Genomic DNA, 19139 nt, shown 5'->3' on the forward strand with positions numbered 1-19139 from the left:
CCAGAATTCTATCACTTTACATAGAGATCCTATATACACGTACCTGGGATTGACCTGTGCTGAATATAATGGGACTTAATTCCAAGTAAGCATGCACAGGATTGCGCTCTTAGTCTGTGTAACATGTAGGAAAACCTCTAAATAACAAAGGACATCCTTTTGCCAAAGCAGCTGAGATTTGTTTTTAAAAAAGTGGCCCACATTCTTCCTCTGTTACTCTAGCTTCTGCTGTATCCCCCCCCCCCCACCACCCCTGTCTAAAACTATATTGTAAGCTCCACAGGGCAAAGACTTCTGTGGCTTTGTAAAGTGCCATACATATCGATGGCATAATCGTTCCCTCTATTTCTGACGTTCAGGCTGTGAGTGCCGTTGTTTGCGTAACCAAAATGGCAGCACCCTCACCACACGTCTGCAGGCGCAGGGAAACCCTGAGGATTGCCAAAGTGCAAAAGAAAAAACCCTTTAGGAAAAAAAACCCTTGGGAGTGGGAGAACTTCCTAAAAGGGGCCCAACAGAACTAAGCATGCTCATTTGGCACAGAACGCACCTGACTTTTTGGCTGGCTGGCTGGCTGGCGGGCAGGGGGAATGGACAGAAAACTGAGGAAGAGGAGAAGGGAATGGAGCTGCTGGAATCCTGAACAGGGCGCACTCCACACTGGAATATTTTGTTGCCAGTCCCACCTATAGGAGTACTACTACTGGTAGTAATAGCAATGCCAGAGTGCATAGCAGAAATATGTAATTTGGGAGGAGTTACTTTCTGCCACTGACCAGCTGACTGCTCAGACACTTCTTCAGAGTTGCTTCCCGTTTCCTCTTCCTCCTCCTCCTCCTCTTCCTCCTCTTCCTCCGATTCTTCACTACTGGATTCCTCCTCCTCTTCCTCTTCCTCCTCCTCCTCCTCCTCTGAACCAGATCCCGATTCCCCTACAGAAAACACCACACACAGAAAACAGCACAAAACACTCAGCCAATCAAACAGGGCTAATGCTAGTTAAGGAACCCGCAGTTCTTTACATCCCAGCAGTGGCTACCTGATGAAGTTTCTGCTGAGCTGGTTTTCCTTTCGCTGTCGCTAATGTCCTGTAGATCTGAAAGAGGGTCTCTCTCCTCTGGCTTTTCCTCTTTAACTTAAAGAAAAAATGGGGAGGGGGGAGAAATCCCACTTCTCAAATGTACTAAGGAATGATAGCTTTATTTGCCAAATGTTGTTTGTTGCAATTGCTCTATTAAAAATCTAAAGAACATAAGGCAAACATATGCTATTGAGTGAAGTCACCCAAGTCAGTATGAATAGCGCCCCCCCCCCCCGGGGGGGGCCTGAGATATTTATACAGCACATACAATTAATATGGCATCCTTTTAAACACATTGTGTACAAAATACAAGCGTGCTACAATCTGATCAGCTGACCATTACTATTTAAAGGTAATGGAAAATTTCCCAGGAAATGACATTGCCCAGGGACAGCAATCCCCCAGGCACATTCCTAAGAAAGGCTTCACAACGTGTTTTTAAGCAGGCTTGCAATAATGTTAGGACAAACTTTTGAAAACCTGAATGGGGGAGGGATCGGCAGCAAAACCCTCTCTCCACTTTTCACATTTTCAAAGTAGCGGTGGTGGGAACTTACCAGAATTCCTCCAAGCTCCTTTGGGCTGGGGGCTGCTATCCTAGATTCCCAAGAATGCCCTGTTTGGATGGGCTTGGGGGCAGGGGAGAAAGGTGGCCCCCACTTTCCCACAAATGCCCCCCAGAACTGGGTATTCTGGGAAATCCAAAATGGCGGCTGCCTTGGCTAATATTTTAAGAAAACTATGTAAACTAGCAGGGTTTACAGACCCAGGTTTTTGTAGATCCTCAGGGTAAGAGACCTACACTATATATCTCCCACACCCCACGTTCCTGGCAAGAAATTTGCTTCACTTCTATAATCCTTAATCTGCTAAACCCAGGGATATCTTTGACACTGGTTATAAGAAATTCACCAGGGCTCAGCTTGACAGGCTCAAACATTCACTGGCCCTAAAGGTGCAATCCTATGCATGTTTAGACAGAAAACTCACCAAACTTCCCCCTCCATTTTCATGACTGCAAAACAGGGAGTAGGGGAGACAGTCAGGGACATTTCAGCTGAGTGCTATTTGTTATTGGAACAATCTCCCTGTTTCTATGCAGCTTACATGTAGCATGTTATGTTCCCATGGGAGAAAGCCATGGGAACAGAGGGCATCCCACGGGAACACAAGCCTTTCCATAGGACAGTCCCTTCCACAGAATGGCAGCAGGCTGGTTCAGACCCCTGCCCACAGGCTGACTGCGACTAACACTCCTCCGTCTAATACAGAGTGACGCTGGCAGAAGCCGTCATGTACATTTGGCCGCCCACACCGCAGTGGATTCAGAGTCCCCACTGACACATGCAGAACCACAGCGATATAGATTAAAGTGCTACCTGGCTTTCTGATTTCGCCTTGTTCAAGTTTTTCTCTCTGCTGTCGTAGGGGGCTGCGGCTCCAGATCCTCACCTTCTCCCCGTATTCTTCTCGCACCGTTCTATGGTGGGCTGAAACTGGTAGACACAAGAAAGTCCACTTTGTGAGCATGGATCTGAAAGCTTCCCTCCTATCCTGTGATTGCGTGTTTCACACCAACTTCATGGCTCTTTAATGAGCTTCCGCCACGCATTACAAACATGGTTGTTCAGGCAGGCATTTGGGGTGGGTTAGGGTATTTTAGAAAATGTTTTTACTGTAGAATTTTATTGTTTTAAACTGTTTTATTATATACTTTGTACATCGCCCAGAGTAGCTGGGTGACCAGCCAGATGTGCGATTAATAAATTTAATAAATAAATAAATGATAGCTCTACTGAGAGGAGACCTTCTCTCTGCCCACTGGCACATACCAACACAGAGCCACATGGAGCAACTGGATTTTTAACTCTACTTGGAACATTCACTTTAGCGATCAGATGAGTGGGACTGCAACGAAAAGCTGCAACGTGAATGGGACTCCAGCAACTCCATCCCATTCCTTCTCCCACCAAGACCAGCTTTCCCATTTTCGCCTTCAATAGTCAAATCAGCATTCCGTGGCCACTACACATGCCCAGTCCTCACTCGTGGTGTTTTGGGGTGTTTGGGGATGTCATCCCCCACCCCCACCCCGCAATTAGGGCTTTTCTCCCCTAAAGTTTTGTTGTACTTCTGCAAACTTTATGATCCGCCCAAGCCTACTGATACTTTCCCCTTGTGCATGGGTGGTGCTGCTTTCGCTACATGAGTAACGGCTCTCACAGCCTGGATATTGGAAACAGAGGGAATGGTTCTAAAAAAACAACTGGATGTATTCAACAATGATTCCAATTTAATGCAAAACAAACGAAATTGTGTTAAGAGTTCATTGTTGATGTTAGCGAGGGCATAACTCTGTGGGAATGGAATCAGGAGTCTGAGGGCTCCCAGGGCATTGGAGGCCTCACATACCACTGATATCTTAGGACTGTCCCTTTACCTTCAAACTCAGAGGGGCTGTTTGCACAACACAACAGTCCACTGTGGGTTGTTTAATGGCGAGGCTGCGGTGTGTGCAGCCACCCTTTTGAATATGCAACCCCCACTTGGGGGTTGTCGTGTTGTGCAAACCCAGTGAGCGTGGGTTATGCAAGGGTTGAACAACCCTTGCATAACCCAGGGTCTGTTTTAACCCTCACATAACCCGTGCTCGTCGGGTAGGCACGCCACAACAACCCCTGAGCGGAGGTTGGATATGCAACACGGCGCCCGCAGGCATAGAGGCTCATCGTGAATTGAATAACACACAACAAGCTGCAGGTCAGTACCTCCTGGAGGGACGAAGAAAGAAAACGCTGAATGGCTAAAAGAAATAAGCTGTTGTGTTGCTAAACGAGAATTCACACCTTGAATGTGGAGCGCTTCATTTCTCTCACGCCCTTAAACTGAAAACCTAAAATTAAAAACGACAAAGCACGGTGGGGTGGGGGGGGGGGTGACGCTCAAAGTCCACCAACAATCAACTACCTTATTGTAGGAGAATATTTGGGGCAGGAAACAACACAGGTTCGGGGCAAAAAGCTTAACACATTTTTCATAGCCATTTCAATACCTTTTAAAAAAAACAAACCTCAATATTTTCAATACCCATTTGGGTATTAAAATATGGATTTAAAAAACCCAATGCTTTAATTAGGGGAGTTGTAGGGGGCCCTTAATGAAATCCCAAAGCCCCTCCTCCTGACTATCCCCAATTCTAATTAACTATTTAACTCACGCCCCACACAGCATTCTTTTAAAAAAGCAACTAAGGGCAGATACAGGGCATTAAAGGGGCTCAGCTACCTCTCTGCCACTCTGTAAGTCGAGCACAGCAAAAAAAGTATGGAACTCTTTGGGTTTATTGTAATGCCATTACGCAAGGAGGCAGAATGCGACACATGCAAAATCTCCGTGGGTTTAGGCTTTTTATGACACCGCAGGGGCGGCCAACGTATTAGAATATATGTTATTCATTTTTAATGTATTATATCCTGCCCTTCCTCCAAGGAGCAAACTAATCTCCCCCGCTCCCATTTTTATCCTCACAACAACCCTGTGAGGTCGGTTAGATTGAGAGGTGGCGACTCAGCCAGTCTCCCAAGGTTTCTGTGAGCTTCGTGGCCGAGCAGGGATTTCAACCTGGGACTGCCTCGTCCTAGCCCAGCACTCTAACCACTACTCCATACTGGCCATGGTTGCACGTCATGACAACCCAGATTTTTTCTTAAGTTCTGGGCTGTCGTGAACAAGCGGGAGCGAGCAAGTGTGCTGGTTCCCAGCCGCTCGATCGTTCCCGCTGCAGCTAAACAACCTAGGTACACTCTGTCCATGGGTTGTTTATTGCGATGCCTGAACCCGGAACTCCTCGTTGGAGGACAGACAATCCAGAGCTGGAACCCCTGCAGCAACCCAGAGTTCTGGGTTTGGATGTCATGATAAATAACCCAAGGATGGAGTGTCTCTGGGTTGTCTAGCTCCTCCTGCTTGCAACAGGAGTGATCAAGCTGCCAGGAACCAGCACGCTTGCTCCCCCTCGTTCACAATAATCCAGAGTTAAAAAAACAACAACAGCCATGATGTGTGATGGCAGCCACTGCCACGCTGGTCCTGGTCGGACCTCTGATCATGAGATGCACAGGCACAGCATTTAAGTTAGGAGACACTCTTGGGACAGGTATGAAGTTTAGCAACTATTGTCCACCCCCAGACATTAATGGATCTGAACGGATTCCTGACCACTCTGGAGGCGTGTCCTGCTTCCTAGGCAGCTGACATGGAACCATCGCCCTTAAGCATCGTCTCCTGCTTGGCAGAGCTCAGTCAACTCCTTGGTTGTTTTTTACAAGATGGGAGCAATGAAATGGCTCGAGTGATGGCCTAGGAAGACTTGTGACAAACATGGGCTAGGGTAAACTTCTGCAACAGGGTCCCCTCCAGATTTTTTGGGACTTCACCTCCCATTAACCTCTGCCAGCATGGCCAGTGGTCAGGAATGCTAGGAAATGTAGTCTGAATTACCCAGAGGGTACCAGGTCTGCTGCAGGGCCTCCTCTGTGGTGGTGATGGGGAAAAAGAAATCGCCGTCCACCGTCACCACCGTACCTGCATAATGTGGGCCAGCAGAGCTATTCCAATTGATAAATGACTTAATTACATCCTGCCCCGCAAAATGCAGTGGCCAAGCCCTCGGTACTCCACTGTGAATGCAGGTAAGAGTTGCTTCTATTTGTTGGGCTTTGACGCTGGGTCAGTTACGGTTGAGATCAAGGCACCTTCTTGTCAGGTGCTGATGGATTCTGTTCTGTTTGTGCAGCCTGAGGATTCTTGGAGAGGTGAGACCTACTACATGTGCGCTTGACCCACTGTTAAACACAGCTAAGGGGGTCCTGGAAAGTTGGGCAGCAGGGAGAAATACTTCTTTATATGTGAAGGTGCAGTCCCATCTGTGCTGAAGGAGGCATGGGGACGCCTTTATTGAAAGAATTCTTCCCCGGATGCCATTGATTTGGCAAATTATCAGACAACGGAATCATGACAAATATACCACCCAGGTGTAGAATACAGGCCCCCAATCCACACTGCCCTGGTGTAGAACACTAAGGGCTGTAGCTTAGTGGTAGAGCACCTGCTTTGCACTCAGAGGGTTCCAGGTTCAATCCACAGCATCTCCAGGTAAGGCTGGGAAGGACCGCTTGTCTCAAAGACTCGAGAGCCGTTCCCAGTCACTGCAGATATTACTAAGCTAGATGGACCAAGGGTCTCACTCAGTATAGCAGCTTCCTATGTTCAACACTGGGAGCAGTTGCGCGCTGAAGGTTTGTAGGATATTAATCAGCCTTGTATTAACAATTTACCTAGTCGCCATAGGCGACCAGGAATTCCATGCAGGTGAGAGAAGGGACAGAGCACTACATCCCTCCTCCACCTACCTACGCGATTTCCTTCCTCCATGACCATCACAGAGATGTAGCAGGCTGGAGGAGGGGATACAAAGTGATCTTTCTGCTGCCAGCCTGCTTTGGTAGCAGTCCTTTTTTCTCTTTTTTCAAACTAGCCTAAAAGGGTAGTAGGCCGAGTTTCCACACTGGCCATGGAGGAGAGGGGCTTCCCTTCTCTGTGGCCAGCATGGATTTGGAGACTAGTAAGTTGTTGTTTTTTTGCAGGTCAGTAACTTTGGCGGGCTCATTTACAAGGCTGATATAAATGCAACAATAAAATAAATGAGCACGTCCCGTCACCCCAAGAGATCAAGTGTTATCTGAAGAAAGTAAGGCAGCCCTTAGCCCCATTTTACCCTCCAAGCTACTTACTCTCTCGTCTGGCTTCCCGTTCTTTACGCTTTTCCTCGGCACGCCTCTCCCGTTCTTTTATCTCCCGCTGCTCTTTCTGCTGTTCTCTCATTTTCCTCTCTCGTTCCCGCTTCCGTTCCAGCTGCTCCAGCCGGTCCCTACGGAAGTTTCATGTGCCCGTGTTATTTTTACTCCTCCTTACTGTCATCATTGCTCTTGGCAATTTTGAGTGATCTGGTGTTTTGTTTTCTCTAAGGGGATTCGAGGCTTTGGCAATTTATATTTCAGGGCACAAAAGAGTCACTTCAAATACCTGCACACAGGCCACATTTTCTCATGGAGAGGCTTTATTTATCCCCGCCAACACAAGACGGAACATGAACAGCGCAGCCAGGGTCTGAGAAGGGACTTGGACTTGCACATAGGGCTTGCATCGGGCTAGCGTAATTGACTTTTTTCTTTGTATGCTCCCCTAAGCTTCAAGAGTGACTTGACAAGTAACTCTGGGGGGCTTTGGTTCAAGGAAAAAAAAGCCCCATTCCAGTACTGTTAATGACCACATTCAGACAATTGTATCTTGGCTTAAAAATACGCTGAGATATGAACAAGCTTTTTGCCTGCAAACAGAGCCTGTTCGTTCCTCCTTTCATGGCACAAACAAACCAGAAAGTCCTCATTTAACAGTAGTTTCCCGTTTTGTCTGAACAGGGGTGGGATTCTAACTCAAGAAGCAGCTACGACCTCACAGATGATATCAGGCTGCCACTAACAACCTACCATCATCCAATATGCCACCAGCGCATTGTTGGACTCGATGTTGGGGGTTGGACTCAATGGTCTTATAGGCCCCTTCCAACCCTACTATTCTATGATTCTAAGCACAAACCAGGAACTACAAATATATGCGCAGAGCCCGTAACTCAAGCACATAATCTTATTCAGACTACAGACCTTATATATTATCAAGGAATTTAAGCATTTGTAACATGGGAACATTTTTCTAGCCTGTCTTAGAACATAGGATAGAAAAATGTACCCATTTTACAGATAGAGTTCACTAGTGAAATTATTTTTTTCTAAATATTTCTATTGCTTTCTGTTAACAAATGCAAGTAAAAGGTTTAATAATGAGACCCTAAGGTAGTTATAACCAAATATGCTGGGCTCAACCAGGGTCCTCCTAAAGTACACCCTGTGTCCGAACCAGGAAACTATGGTTACCAGCTTTGGAACAAGCCAGGATATTACATCGTGGTTTGATGTTGGTTTAATATCCTCATTTTTCTGAAGTAACCATAGTTTCCAGGTTCGGACAAGCAGGAAATTATGGTCAATCAGAGGGCCTGTACCTCTGATTAACACATGCTGGTTGCTGCCATCTTGTTTTGTTTGTGAACTTTTCCAAGGCATCGTGCTGGCAACTGCCAGAGACAGGTCACTGGCCTAGCTGAAACCTAGGTACTGCTTGGTTTCTGCTGTAACCCTGTGCAAGCGATCGCATGATAACATGCTTTTGCTAGATTTCTGCCCAAGGAGCAATCCTTACCACAGCTCCATCCGTGCCTCAGAGTGGGCAAGTCTACTCTGTTGCCCAAATCATGGCTACTGTTGCCCAAGAAAATAAAAAGCTAGAAAAAGTTCACAAACGCCATTCACTGCAAGAAGGAAAGGGCACCTTCTTCTTTGTTCCCTGTTGTAGTAACACAATCGCAGCAAAAGAGCTGCAAAAGAGTCTCAAAAAAATGAAGACTATTCTCAGCCTAACCAACTGAAGTTGACTTTCAAACCAAGCTGAGTGATAAACCAGTTAGAACTTGCAGCTTACAGTTTATTATTCTTAGCCTTAGGCTTGTGAGCAGTCACTCACCTACTCACCTAGGGTAAGTGAGAACTGCCTTCAGGTAAGCAGGCAAGGATGCTTTAGAAAAAACCTGGCTCCTTTAAGCCACACACAGCTAACGTAATATTGGTGCTGACAGGCAGGCTTGGAAAACTGTTCTGGGCCAGGTAGGTTTCTGGACCTAGCAGCATGCCACTTATATCCCAATACTTCCATTAGGAAAACTCAAGAGCAGCTAACAGGGGGCTTCTGAAGTTCTGCTGAGCAGGTCCGTTATCTGCTTGGCTTCAACCGGCTCAGGACCGTGTGATCAGAGCGTGGCTGAGATAATGGCAGGGTGCAGACAATCGCAGGGGGGAAATAAGCCATTGCGGCTTCTCCTCCTGCCTGTTATTTACATAATCACCCGTGCTGCAGTGCTGGCTGGCGTGTCGCGCGAACCCTGTGCATGGCGTGGCAGGGGTGAGTGACCTCGTAGCCACCCTGCAACCCCTACTGCACATTCTGGATTGTGGGGTGGGTACAAAGCCACCCCCAACCCATCGTGTGTCGAATTCGGACAACATGCCAATCCACGCTGCAGAGTGGGTGATTATGAGAGTGACGGGCGTGTGCACGGCCCACACGGAGGAAGAAGCCACAATAGACAATGTCACTGAAGTGTTCTCGCCACACTGTTCTCTCCTTTGTGGAATTTCTTGCTACTCTCCTAATACCATCCCTACTTAAGGCAGGCACTCAACTGAGCCCATCCCGAATTCAGAAACCGCCATTCTCCTTGATGCCAGTTTCTGCTGCATCCTCCAGCCATCTTTTGCTCAAACTGAGACAGTTAAGCAACACCTGCCCAATGTTCATCTCATATTGCATAATTTTGGCTGCTGTGAGAAGTTGTCCAGAACCCTGAAGCCCCACCTGAGGGCCAAGTCAAACCTTACCCCACTACGCCTCTAGCTTCCGAAGTTTTACCAAGCACTGCCCATGCACCTTTTCAAGCATCTCTCTGCAATCCCAGGGACTAGAAACTTGCTTGAAAAAAATAAGCCAATATTCTTAGGAACCTGAACTCCGTAAGCCAACAGCATAGTCTGCATCTTTTCTGCTCTTCTGCAGAATTGTAGCCTACATAGCATGCTGGTGTTAACAACCCTGTACCGCCCATACCATTGCTTGCATTGTTAAACCAGAGACACGTTTGTTTAGGTTGTTAAGCAATTATCACGTCTCTGCAGTTCTGAGGTTCATATTCACTACCTCCAGACAGCTATTTAGTGGCAGGTATATAAGCACATAACCAAGGTATCCAATGTTGAATGAAATTTCAAGAGAGTTGTTATGTTGACCAAGTAAAGCCCCTTGTAAGCAGATTCTGGGGAGGAAATTTTGGCTCAGGTGGGGGAGATTTACCTCTCTCTCCGGGAATGCTCCCTAGCCATTTCCCTCCTTTTCTGCCTCTCCCATTCACGGCGGGCCTTATCCTGCTCTTCTCGGTGCCTTTTTCTACGTTCATGCTCGCGTTCCTTCTCTTTCACCCTAGCATGCTTCCCTAATAATAAAGATACAAAGAAAAGGCCAAACCGTTACCCCCCTCCCAAAATCCATTTGGAGTCGTAAAAAAGCAAAGGAACAAAGGAGCAGCACAGATTTCGTTGTGCTTTGCAAAGCAAATTTTGCAAAGTGCCATGGCTAAGATTTGCCATTAGTTCAGATGGCTTTAAGAAAATAGGTTCGTGAATGTGTCTTATAGATGGTTATTTGCCGTGACAGCTAAATAGAACCTCCACGCATGGAGGCAGTAAATCTCTGAACACGACATGGCGGAAACAACAGAGAATAGCCATCAGTTCTGCACCCAGTTTGTGAGTGTCCACTGGCTGACCACGGTTGGAAACAGGATGCTAAACTAGATGGACCATCCCTGACTTGATCCTGCTCTTATGCCTTAGTGCATATGTGTTCTGACAGCTCACCCATGCACGCTAACTGAAAGAACAGGATGTGATCTGACCTGCTGGGGAAAGACAACAATGGACAGCCACCACTTCCACACACTGTTCTTGAACTTCCTGGAAGCATCTAATTGGGCTGGCCACTGCTGGAAACTGGATGCTAGGCTAAGATGGATCCTTGGTCTGACCGAGCAAGGCAATTCTTATCTTACTTTCAGCTGAAGTGGTCTATCAATCCACAGCCAGTAACTCGGTGACAGAGCATATGTTTTGCATGCACGATGTTCGTTCCCAACGTCTCCAGACAGGGCTGGGAAAGACATTTGTCTGAAATCCTGGAAAGCCACTGCGAGTCATAGTAGATAATACTGAAGGATCGTCTCCTCCCATATGTACCTGTCTGACCCTAAGATTATCTTCAGTGGTCCTTCTCCAGGAGCCCCTGCCAGAGGAAGTGAGGCAGGTAGCTACCAGGAAGAGGGCCTTTTCTGCTGTGGCACCCCGGTTGGGGAATGAGCTTCCCAGAGAGGCTTGCCTGGCACCTATGGTGTACCTTTTCCGGCACCAGGTGAAGACCTTTTTATTTTCCCAGGCATTTTAGTCTTTTAGAGCTGTTGCTTTAAACCTGCTATTGTATTTTAAATCTCTGCATCGCTGCCAGGTTTTATTTCAGTTTGTACTTTTATACCGTGGTGTTAAACTTTTACATTTCATATTGTATTTTATGATGCATTTTGTGGTTTTAATGGTTGTGAACCACCCAGAGAGCTTCGGCTATTGGGCGGTATAGAAACGTAAGAAAGAAATATACTGTCTAGACACTGATCCAGACAGACCAATGATCTGAATCAGTAAAAGGCAGCTTCCTATGTTACAAATTGTATGGACCCCTAGTTCTTGAAGACATTAGTGCTTCCTCAAAAGCTTTCAAGGCTTCCTCAATAAGATTAAAAACGGCAGACTAACCGCCTTAGAAGAACGCTACTATCTCTTACAACGTACCGTTACAGGCAAGCATTGGTTAAGTTCTACACCAGCGCGGGATTGGCTGGCTTCCATCTTGGTAGTTAATTATTGTTTTATTATCTGTTACTGCTACTACCACTTCCACAAACCCTGGGGTCCAACAATAAACTTTAAAATTTTAAAAAACAAAAACACAAGACTGCACGCTCATGGTCTTTTATCAGGTATGGCATAACCAAGGCATGTTGAAAACAGCATATAGTCGTGTTGGCCCATGGGGGGGTGGGGAATCCAAACAACAGCAGGGCAAATCCTTCATGAAGTCCAACTGAAACATCACAAAGCAAGATTCAGAGGTTGCCCGGACTCTTCTTCAGGTGGGATATTTCTGCTTAACAACATATAAATGGGACGAGGGGGGAGGAGGTGTTACTGGGTAAGAGGAGGAAGCCCCAGTTTACAGTTTGCAATATTCTTTACAATGGAAGAGGCAAGACTAAACATTTTCAACTAAACATTATCAAGAACCTCCTGATGGTACGAACTGTTCCAAAAGAGGAACAGATCGTCACAGAAAGAGGTGGACTCTCCCTCGTTAAGAGTTTTTTAAGGTGAGGATGGATGACCACCTAGAAGGGATGTTGTAGCAGCAGGGGGTTGGGCTAGGTGACCGTTGAGGTCCCTTCCAACTACATGATTCTGTGACTTCGTAAGGTTAGGGTGTGCTAGGTGCAAACAGATCTCAGACTGCACCAAAGGTGACAATGGCAGAGAAGCAATGCCAGCAGTTACTGTCTAATAGGGGTGGTGAACCCCAGGCCCGTGAGACAAATCCAGTCTGCCTGGCTCCCTGGATGGCCATGTCCCCTTCCTCTGGCCCCATCCTCTTTCCCCCCAATCACCAAGCATTTCGTGGTTTCCTGGCTTTTGCAGTGTTTTTCCTCATTCTAAATAGCTGAAAAGCCTCTTCTAAGGCTTAGTTACTGCCAGTAAGCGCTTTATGCTGAAATATTTTGGCCCTGCCCACCACTGGAATGCAGCCCCCAAGAACTTCTCTGAAGTGGAATTCCACCCTCAGGGCGAAAGACACCCCTGCCGTACAACATCCAGCCTGGTGAAGAACTCGGCTGAACTCAAAAGTTGGCTCGCTTCTTTGCGATCTTGCGGTCAGCCCTATGAAAGGTGTTAATCCCAATACCTTGAGTTTGCCCTCTTGCATGAGAAATGAAAGAGATTCCTCGTGGGGTCAGGCCACGATCCATCTAGTCTAGCATTCTTTGCATGAATCCCAGTGACCAGCAGGTACTAGGAGGCCCACCAGAAATTAGCCAGTGGTGGTCATGGACCTGCTGCCTACTTGTGCTCTAAGGTGCGTTCTCAGTTCATGCCCCATCTTTCTACATGAACTGAGCGTACACCCTAAAACATGCTGGGGTTCCTCAGCAGACCAACTGACACTGAAAGGGTCACATGAAGGTAGAACATTTGGCACAGAACGGGCAAGCCCTAACTGAACTCTGTACTGTGTGCTGGGTGATGGAGACCACCCCACATAACAAAATCAACCAGTCACCATATACTGGACAAGCAGCTACAAGACACCAATACAGGAACACAAAGTAGGGACTTGAGCACCTTCTGCCGAGTGACTGCGATGACGCCGCTTCTCTTTCCTCTTCTCATCCTTCCTGTGGTGGGCCTTCTCCTTTCGTGACATTTGCTGGGGAGGCTTGATAGCCAGGGAGTCGTCCTCCTCTCCCCTACAGGGCGCAAGAATAGGTGGGGAGGGAAACAGGAAGGAATCATGACTATGGGAGCCGACTGTTACTCATCAAGGGTGCAATCTAGCCAGAGTTAAGCTCATTTCGAATCCCACTGGTTTCAGTGGGAGAGTAACCCTCAAAATCGGGGGGATTCGAAAGGGGCTGAAGTTGGCTGGATGGTGTCCCAAGTTCATACTCTCCCTTCAGGAAGCTCAGGGCAGTCACACGAGGCCATCAGACACTCTCCCGCTCAGGCACCAACCAGGCTGATACCTTTTTAGATTTAACAATATAACAAATTCACAGAAGTGAGTAACGCCCCAGCATACAAAAATGGTATTAACCCGCTCGGTCCTACATTTGTCATTTGCGACACACTCAGAGCCTGAAACCAAAAACAGAAAGAAAGCAACTCTCTTTGAATGGGCAAAGAACATCATGCTGAACTGGTTTGGAAGCAAAGGGCTACAAAAATGAATTTGGGAATGCACAAGTGAGCAACCCACCAGCAAAAGGACTGTCTGGAAACACAACCGCAGCAGAGGAAGAAGTGGGGCGGCAGGCTTCATTCCATCACCGCTGCCAAGAGACCAGCTCCAATGTGGCTCCCCCCTTTCCCTGAATTGTTTCTGCTCCTGCTGGTCACTGTAAGAACTATGTAACTTTAAGAACTGGTAGTTGACTTATTTTCCTCTTCCCTCCCCACCCTTTTCCTCTCTTGTGTTGTGTTTTTTAGATGGGAGGGCTGCAGGCAGGGGCTGCCTTCTTTTAATCAAGTGGAAAGTGCTTAATGAATTTGGGGTGCTTTATAAATTAATTCATTTAATGCATTTTTACTCTGCCCTTCAGCCGAAAAAGCTCCCAGGGCAGCTAGTAGATCAGACTTTGCACCCAGGCTAGACAGCAGAGAGAGCGAAGGGAAGGAGTGGCACCATCAGCTCTGCTGAGAAGCCACCTTCATCAGGCCCCTCCCTCCTTCCATCAACTGTCACCTCGTAGCAGCCATTCCATCAGGCTGGAGGAGGGAAAGGGAAGCAGGAAGGCTCCATCAACTCAGCTGAGAGACAAGCAACTTTTGCCTACTCCTCTCTTTGAATTCTTTCCACTCCAGCTGGTCATTATAAGAATTTCTGAAACAAAGAACTGGTGCCCAAGTTTTGCTTTTTCCTCCTCCCTCCCAATCCCTTTTCCTTTTGTGTTGTGTCTTTTGTAAGGCCGAGGGCAGGGACTGCTTTATTATTGACCTGTATGAGCTGCTCTAGGAGCCTGTTCTGGCTGAAGATCTTGCTAGTAATTTAAAAAGCAGAGCAAAATTATATCCCCGCCCCCCTCCGCATTAGCTGCTTTCTTACCGGTCTTCCATAGAATCTTCCCTCCGGTAAGGTGAATTCCTGATAGTTATCTCCATGCGGTGATCTCTCAGCTCTCCCTCTTCAAGGGAATCACGCTTTGAGTCCCGATCATCAGACTATGATGGGTTAGGAAAACACACATTCATTTTGGCTTTTCAGGAATTGCACTGCTCTTTAACTTAAACAGAGACAGTGAAAACTAGTAGCTCATCATTTTTTTTTTCACTGATACCCTGTCAAAGCAAGGGCAGAGAAAGAACGTTCATGAAATGTAAGCAAGGCAGACCTAATCTATTACTGCGTTATAATTACCAAAGGAAAAAAACGAATGAACTATGCTAGTTGAGGGTGAGATTCTTTTAAAGCAGGGATAGGCAACCTGGGGTCCTCTGGATATTTGGGACTACAACTCCCATCAGCCCCAGCCAGCATGGAGAGTGGCCAGCAATTGTGGGAGTTGTGGTCCAAAACATCTGGAGGGTTGCCTACCCCTGTTTTGAAAGAATAGCGTTGTGTGCAAATATGTTTGGGCAGTTCGGACAAGCGGAGAGAGCTAGGGAACAAGATGGCACCTGTCTCCCTTCTGGCCCCGCTGTGGCTGCACATCCTCCTAAACCATGGTTCAGTGCGACATGCATGAGCAGGAACAAGCTGCAGGGGGTCTCAGGCTCATGTGCGTCTTCCCTCCCCTATCCCACGAAGCTGGGAGGAGTACATTTGGAAGTGTTTACTGTGGTTTCTCCAGTCCTCTGTCTAGACAAACTGTGGTTAACACTAATCATGGTTAATTTCAAACAAGCTAACTTCAAATCATGGTTCAAGCCTTGAGCTTCTTGGAGGGAAGGCAAGATTTAAGTGTAACATGCAAACAGACATGCATCTGAATTACATTCAACATGTGGACATACACACACAACTTTCTCAGGCCACTACGTCACCCACTGGGCAACCTTGTATCCTCACTGCAGGCAGGCTATCCGCACTTTGAACCTTGCCCACACTGGTCCATGTGGCATAATCCTATACATGTCTACTCAGGAGTACAGCCCATGGAGTTAAATGGCGCTTGTGTCCAGCTAAGCATATATAGCAGCCTTTCTTGACCTGGTGCCCTTTTGGACTACGGCTACCATCAGGAATGCTGGGAGTTGTAGTCCAAAACATCTGGAGGGCACCAGGTTGGGAGGAGGCAGGTGTGTAGGATAGCATAGTAAATTATAACACAATAAAGAAGTCCAAAGGCAGCAGATTCCATTCATATCACTCTTGCTTAATCTGGTATATTTAAGAGTATATTTTAATTGTCATTCACATGAATTAAGATAATTCTGCTATTCTGGACTCTCCTTTTGACTGCTCAATTTTTTTAAAAAAATTACTATACACCCTCCCCTCCGTCATAGAGTTTGTTTATCTTGTGTCACTGAAAAGCAATTATGTCCTAGCAGTCTAGATAGATGTGTGGTTACACTGATAAAAATAAATTCAGATTTGGGGGATGTTCACTTCAATGTAATTAAAAGAGAGCTCCAGGAAATAGATAATATAAAACAGTTGTCTTTGCAAAGAATGCCATAAGCAACATTACAAGATCTCGAAAACAAGGATAGATAGACTGAACAAGGATGAGTCGTAATATGAAATAATGCTTACTTGGGCAAATTTTCCCTTCATCAACTAGTTTTACCTTGCAATAAAGGTATTTAGGATCAGGGTGTCAAATGAGCTGCATAGATTAGTCAACATAGATATTCGCATCCACTGAAATCAAAGCTAAATCACCATTTTCCTTTAAGGGGGAGGGGTCCTGGTAGAATTTTAATATCAGCAACAGAGGTGGTGCTCACATGGTGGCATAGAGAAGCACGACAGACCTTCACTAAAAACCCATTTTATGGATCTTTACTTGGAAGCAAGCCTCTCTAAGCTCAACAGGGCTTACTCCCAAGTTGATGTGCACTGGACTGCAGCCAAACAGCGCCAGAAGAAGCTTAGATCCAATGGGGTGGGGGGCCGAGGGGAAAGAAATAAAATGTTTGTACCACTGACTTCAAAGTGGCAAGCTTACATTTTTGAGGCGCTTGATGTCTGCTTTCTCTTCTTGCTCCTTGCGGCGTTTCTTCTCCTGAAGAATTTCATCTAATGTTTTCACTTTCCAAGATTCCTTTTCATCACCCATTTGCGTTAAAAAAGGCACTAGGAGAGAACACAGCCACCAGATGAGGCTGCTGCTATGCTATCATGAGCCACGGTCATTCATGCCCTAACTGCGTCCAGATTGGGGCTACTATAAGGTGCTCTATGCGCGGGCCTGTCTCGGAAAAGCATCTGGGAGCTACAATCAGCTGAAAATGAAGCAGGCAGGTGGTTAGCCAATTTGCGTGGCCCAGAGCATAAAATATAACTCAAGCGCTATTTGCTTATCATTACAGACGTAGGAAGCGGCCTTAGAGAAGTGAATCCACTGGTTCAGCTATCCCGGTATTGTTTGCTTTTACTGGCAGTAGCTTCCCATTTATCTTCAACTGCTGGGATATCTACGAGTGGTTGACATCAGCAGCACCATCACCCTTTTCTTTAGGTTATTTTTTTAAACCAGAAAAAGTGAAAGCCACAAATACACCATTCCTTTGGGGGTAATCTGACACTGACCGCATGCTGAGAGAAACCTCCTCTTTCTGCCAACCTCTTTCCTCTCATTCCCTTTACCCGCAGCCCCCTCCACCCAGCAAGCTGTCAGAGAAGGCACAGATCACTCTTGCCAGAGGTCTGAACTGACTGCTTGCAGAGGGCTCTTGAGGCAGGTTGCCCAACCCTGAAATACACACACAGAATAAGATCTTCATTTTTAATCATGCCCTTCCTGGTAAACCACACCTACCAAAACTCCATCCTTTTTGTCATATTCCCTAAAGTAAAGATAAGCACTCAGATACAGCAAGTCTGCAATCCTAAATGCAATTTTTAGGGTAAAGTCCCCACTGGACACAGTGGGTCTGACTTCTGAGTACACATGCATACGAATGAGATATAAAACAATTAAAAGCAAGTCTTCCATTGCAGCTTTGGGTTAAAGGCAGGTCCAGAGCCTGAAAAACTTGAAGACTGCCGGACTACACCGATGGTGGCTGACACTATTTTGTTTGTGTTGTAATTTTAAAGAAATATTATTATTATTATTAATGCTAGCCATGTTAGAGGCAGAGCTGTGTTAAGAAGGGGAAGAAATGTTTTGAACAATTCTGTAGATCGGAGTATAACAGACCAAACCATTTTCCTCAATTGCTATTTACTTACTTTACCTCTGACCTCGGAAGGGGGAGTCAGAGATCCAAACCTCCCTCCCGCTCACAGCTAGTGTGGAAAGAAATGCTCTGGCTGCCCTCCGAGACTGGAAAAATTGACCTCACAGAGGGGGAAAAGGGGGCGTTCCAGTGGGTGAGGAGACTGGAGAGGCCAGGATACGACCCATCCTGAGCCTCTGCCAGCCTCCTTCCCTCTCTCTTTGATGTGCCATCGCTAGACAAGCAAAAAAGCCCATGGAACGAAACCTGAAGGGTGGAAGGAGCAATGGAGGCAGTCTTTGCCTCCCCATCCTCCCGCCCTTCAGGTTTTGTTCGATGGGCTTTTTTGCTCGTCTAGCAAAGGCTCTGAGTTTGGGGGTTTCTGATCATCGAGGGTGCTATCCTGCGCATGTTTAGACAGAGAAAAGTCCTACAACTCCCAGCAAGCTGGGAGTTCTAGGGCTTTTCTCTCTAAACATGTGCAGGACGGCACCCTTAAGCAACGTCTTAAGTGTGGGATAGAAGTTTAGTAGCAGCAGACATAATAACGGTAGTAATGGAAAACTGCACCACAGCAGTCTGATAAAATGTTTTAAAACACAACCCATGAACTAGCCTTTGCGCGTTGCAGCCGCAAAAAGCCAGTCTGGGGTCATGACGAGAGTGACAGACGAGGACTGGGAAGCCCCAGGTGAAACCCGCACTTTGGGCCGCCCGGCCTGTCTCAGCCCCACCGACCTCACAGGGTTGTTGGGAGGATAGAAGCGAGGGAAGGAAATTACAAAGGCCACCCTGAGCTCCTGCAGGAAGGGCGGGATAACTGCTAAGAAGGAACAATGGCGGTGTGGTAGACGATAATAACAACACCGCACCCGCACGCCACCCCTCCAAGGTAGGCCGCTACCCTGCACGCCGCCCCTGCAAGGTAGGCCAGCCCGCCTCCCTCCACAGGAAGCCCCAGTTCACGCTCTTCCGCCGGGCCCGACGGCTGAGGGAGCGGAATCCGGGGCCGCCGCCGCCGGCTCGCCCGCTTCATCGGCCCTCACCTTCCCTCTCGCCCCTGCCGCCGCCACCGCCGCCTCCACGACCCCACTTGCCGGAGATGGAGTACCCGGAAGCCCGGCGCCTGGCGC

At 47.1% G+C, this 19139-nt stretch overlaps 1 protein-coding gene across 3 annotated transcripts in view; it reads right to left on the reverse strand.

Moving 5' to 3' along the window:
• LOC146335331 (cyclin-dependent kinase 11B) overlaps positions 1 to 19127 on the reverse strand; it is a 35468-nt gene extending 16341 nt beyond the window's left edge. For 2 of the 3 annotated variants that reach the window (XM_084822071.1, XM_084822070.1), the window contains exons 1-9: positions 19053 to 19127; positions 16791 to 16918; positions 14723 to 14838; positions 13243 to 13367; positions 10100 to 10238; positions 6874 to 7010; positions 2461 to 2577; positions 1040 to 1135; positions 777 to 932 (exon numbers count right to left, since the gene is read on the reverse strand). In XM_084822071.1, coding sequence (XP_084678197.1) covers positions 777 to 932; positions 1040 to 1135; positions 2461 to 2577; positions 6874 to 7010; positions 10100 to 10238; positions 13243 to 13367; positions 14723 to 14838; positions 16791 to 16901 — 997 coding nt within the window. In that variant the 5' untranslated portion in view covers positions 16902 to 16918; positions 19053 to 19127. The remainder of the gene's footprint in view (positions 1 to 776; positions 933 to 1039; positions 1136 to 2460; positions 2578 to 6873; positions 7011 to 10099; positions 10239 to 13242; positions 13368 to 14722; positions 14839 to 16790; positions 16919 to 19052) is intronic. The other variant, XM_084822072.1, reaches the window with a different exon arrangement.
• Between the last annotated feature and the right edge of the window lie 12 nt (positions 19128 to 19139).

Source organism: Heloderma suspectum, chromosome 15 (assembly GCF_057233095.1).
Source record: "Heloderma suspectum isolate Gila_16-S chromosome 15, 16-S_ref, whole genome shotgun sequence".
NCBI classification, from domain to species: Eukaryota; Metazoa; Chordata; class Lepidosauria; order Squamata; family Helodermatidae; genus Heloderma; species Heloderma suspectum.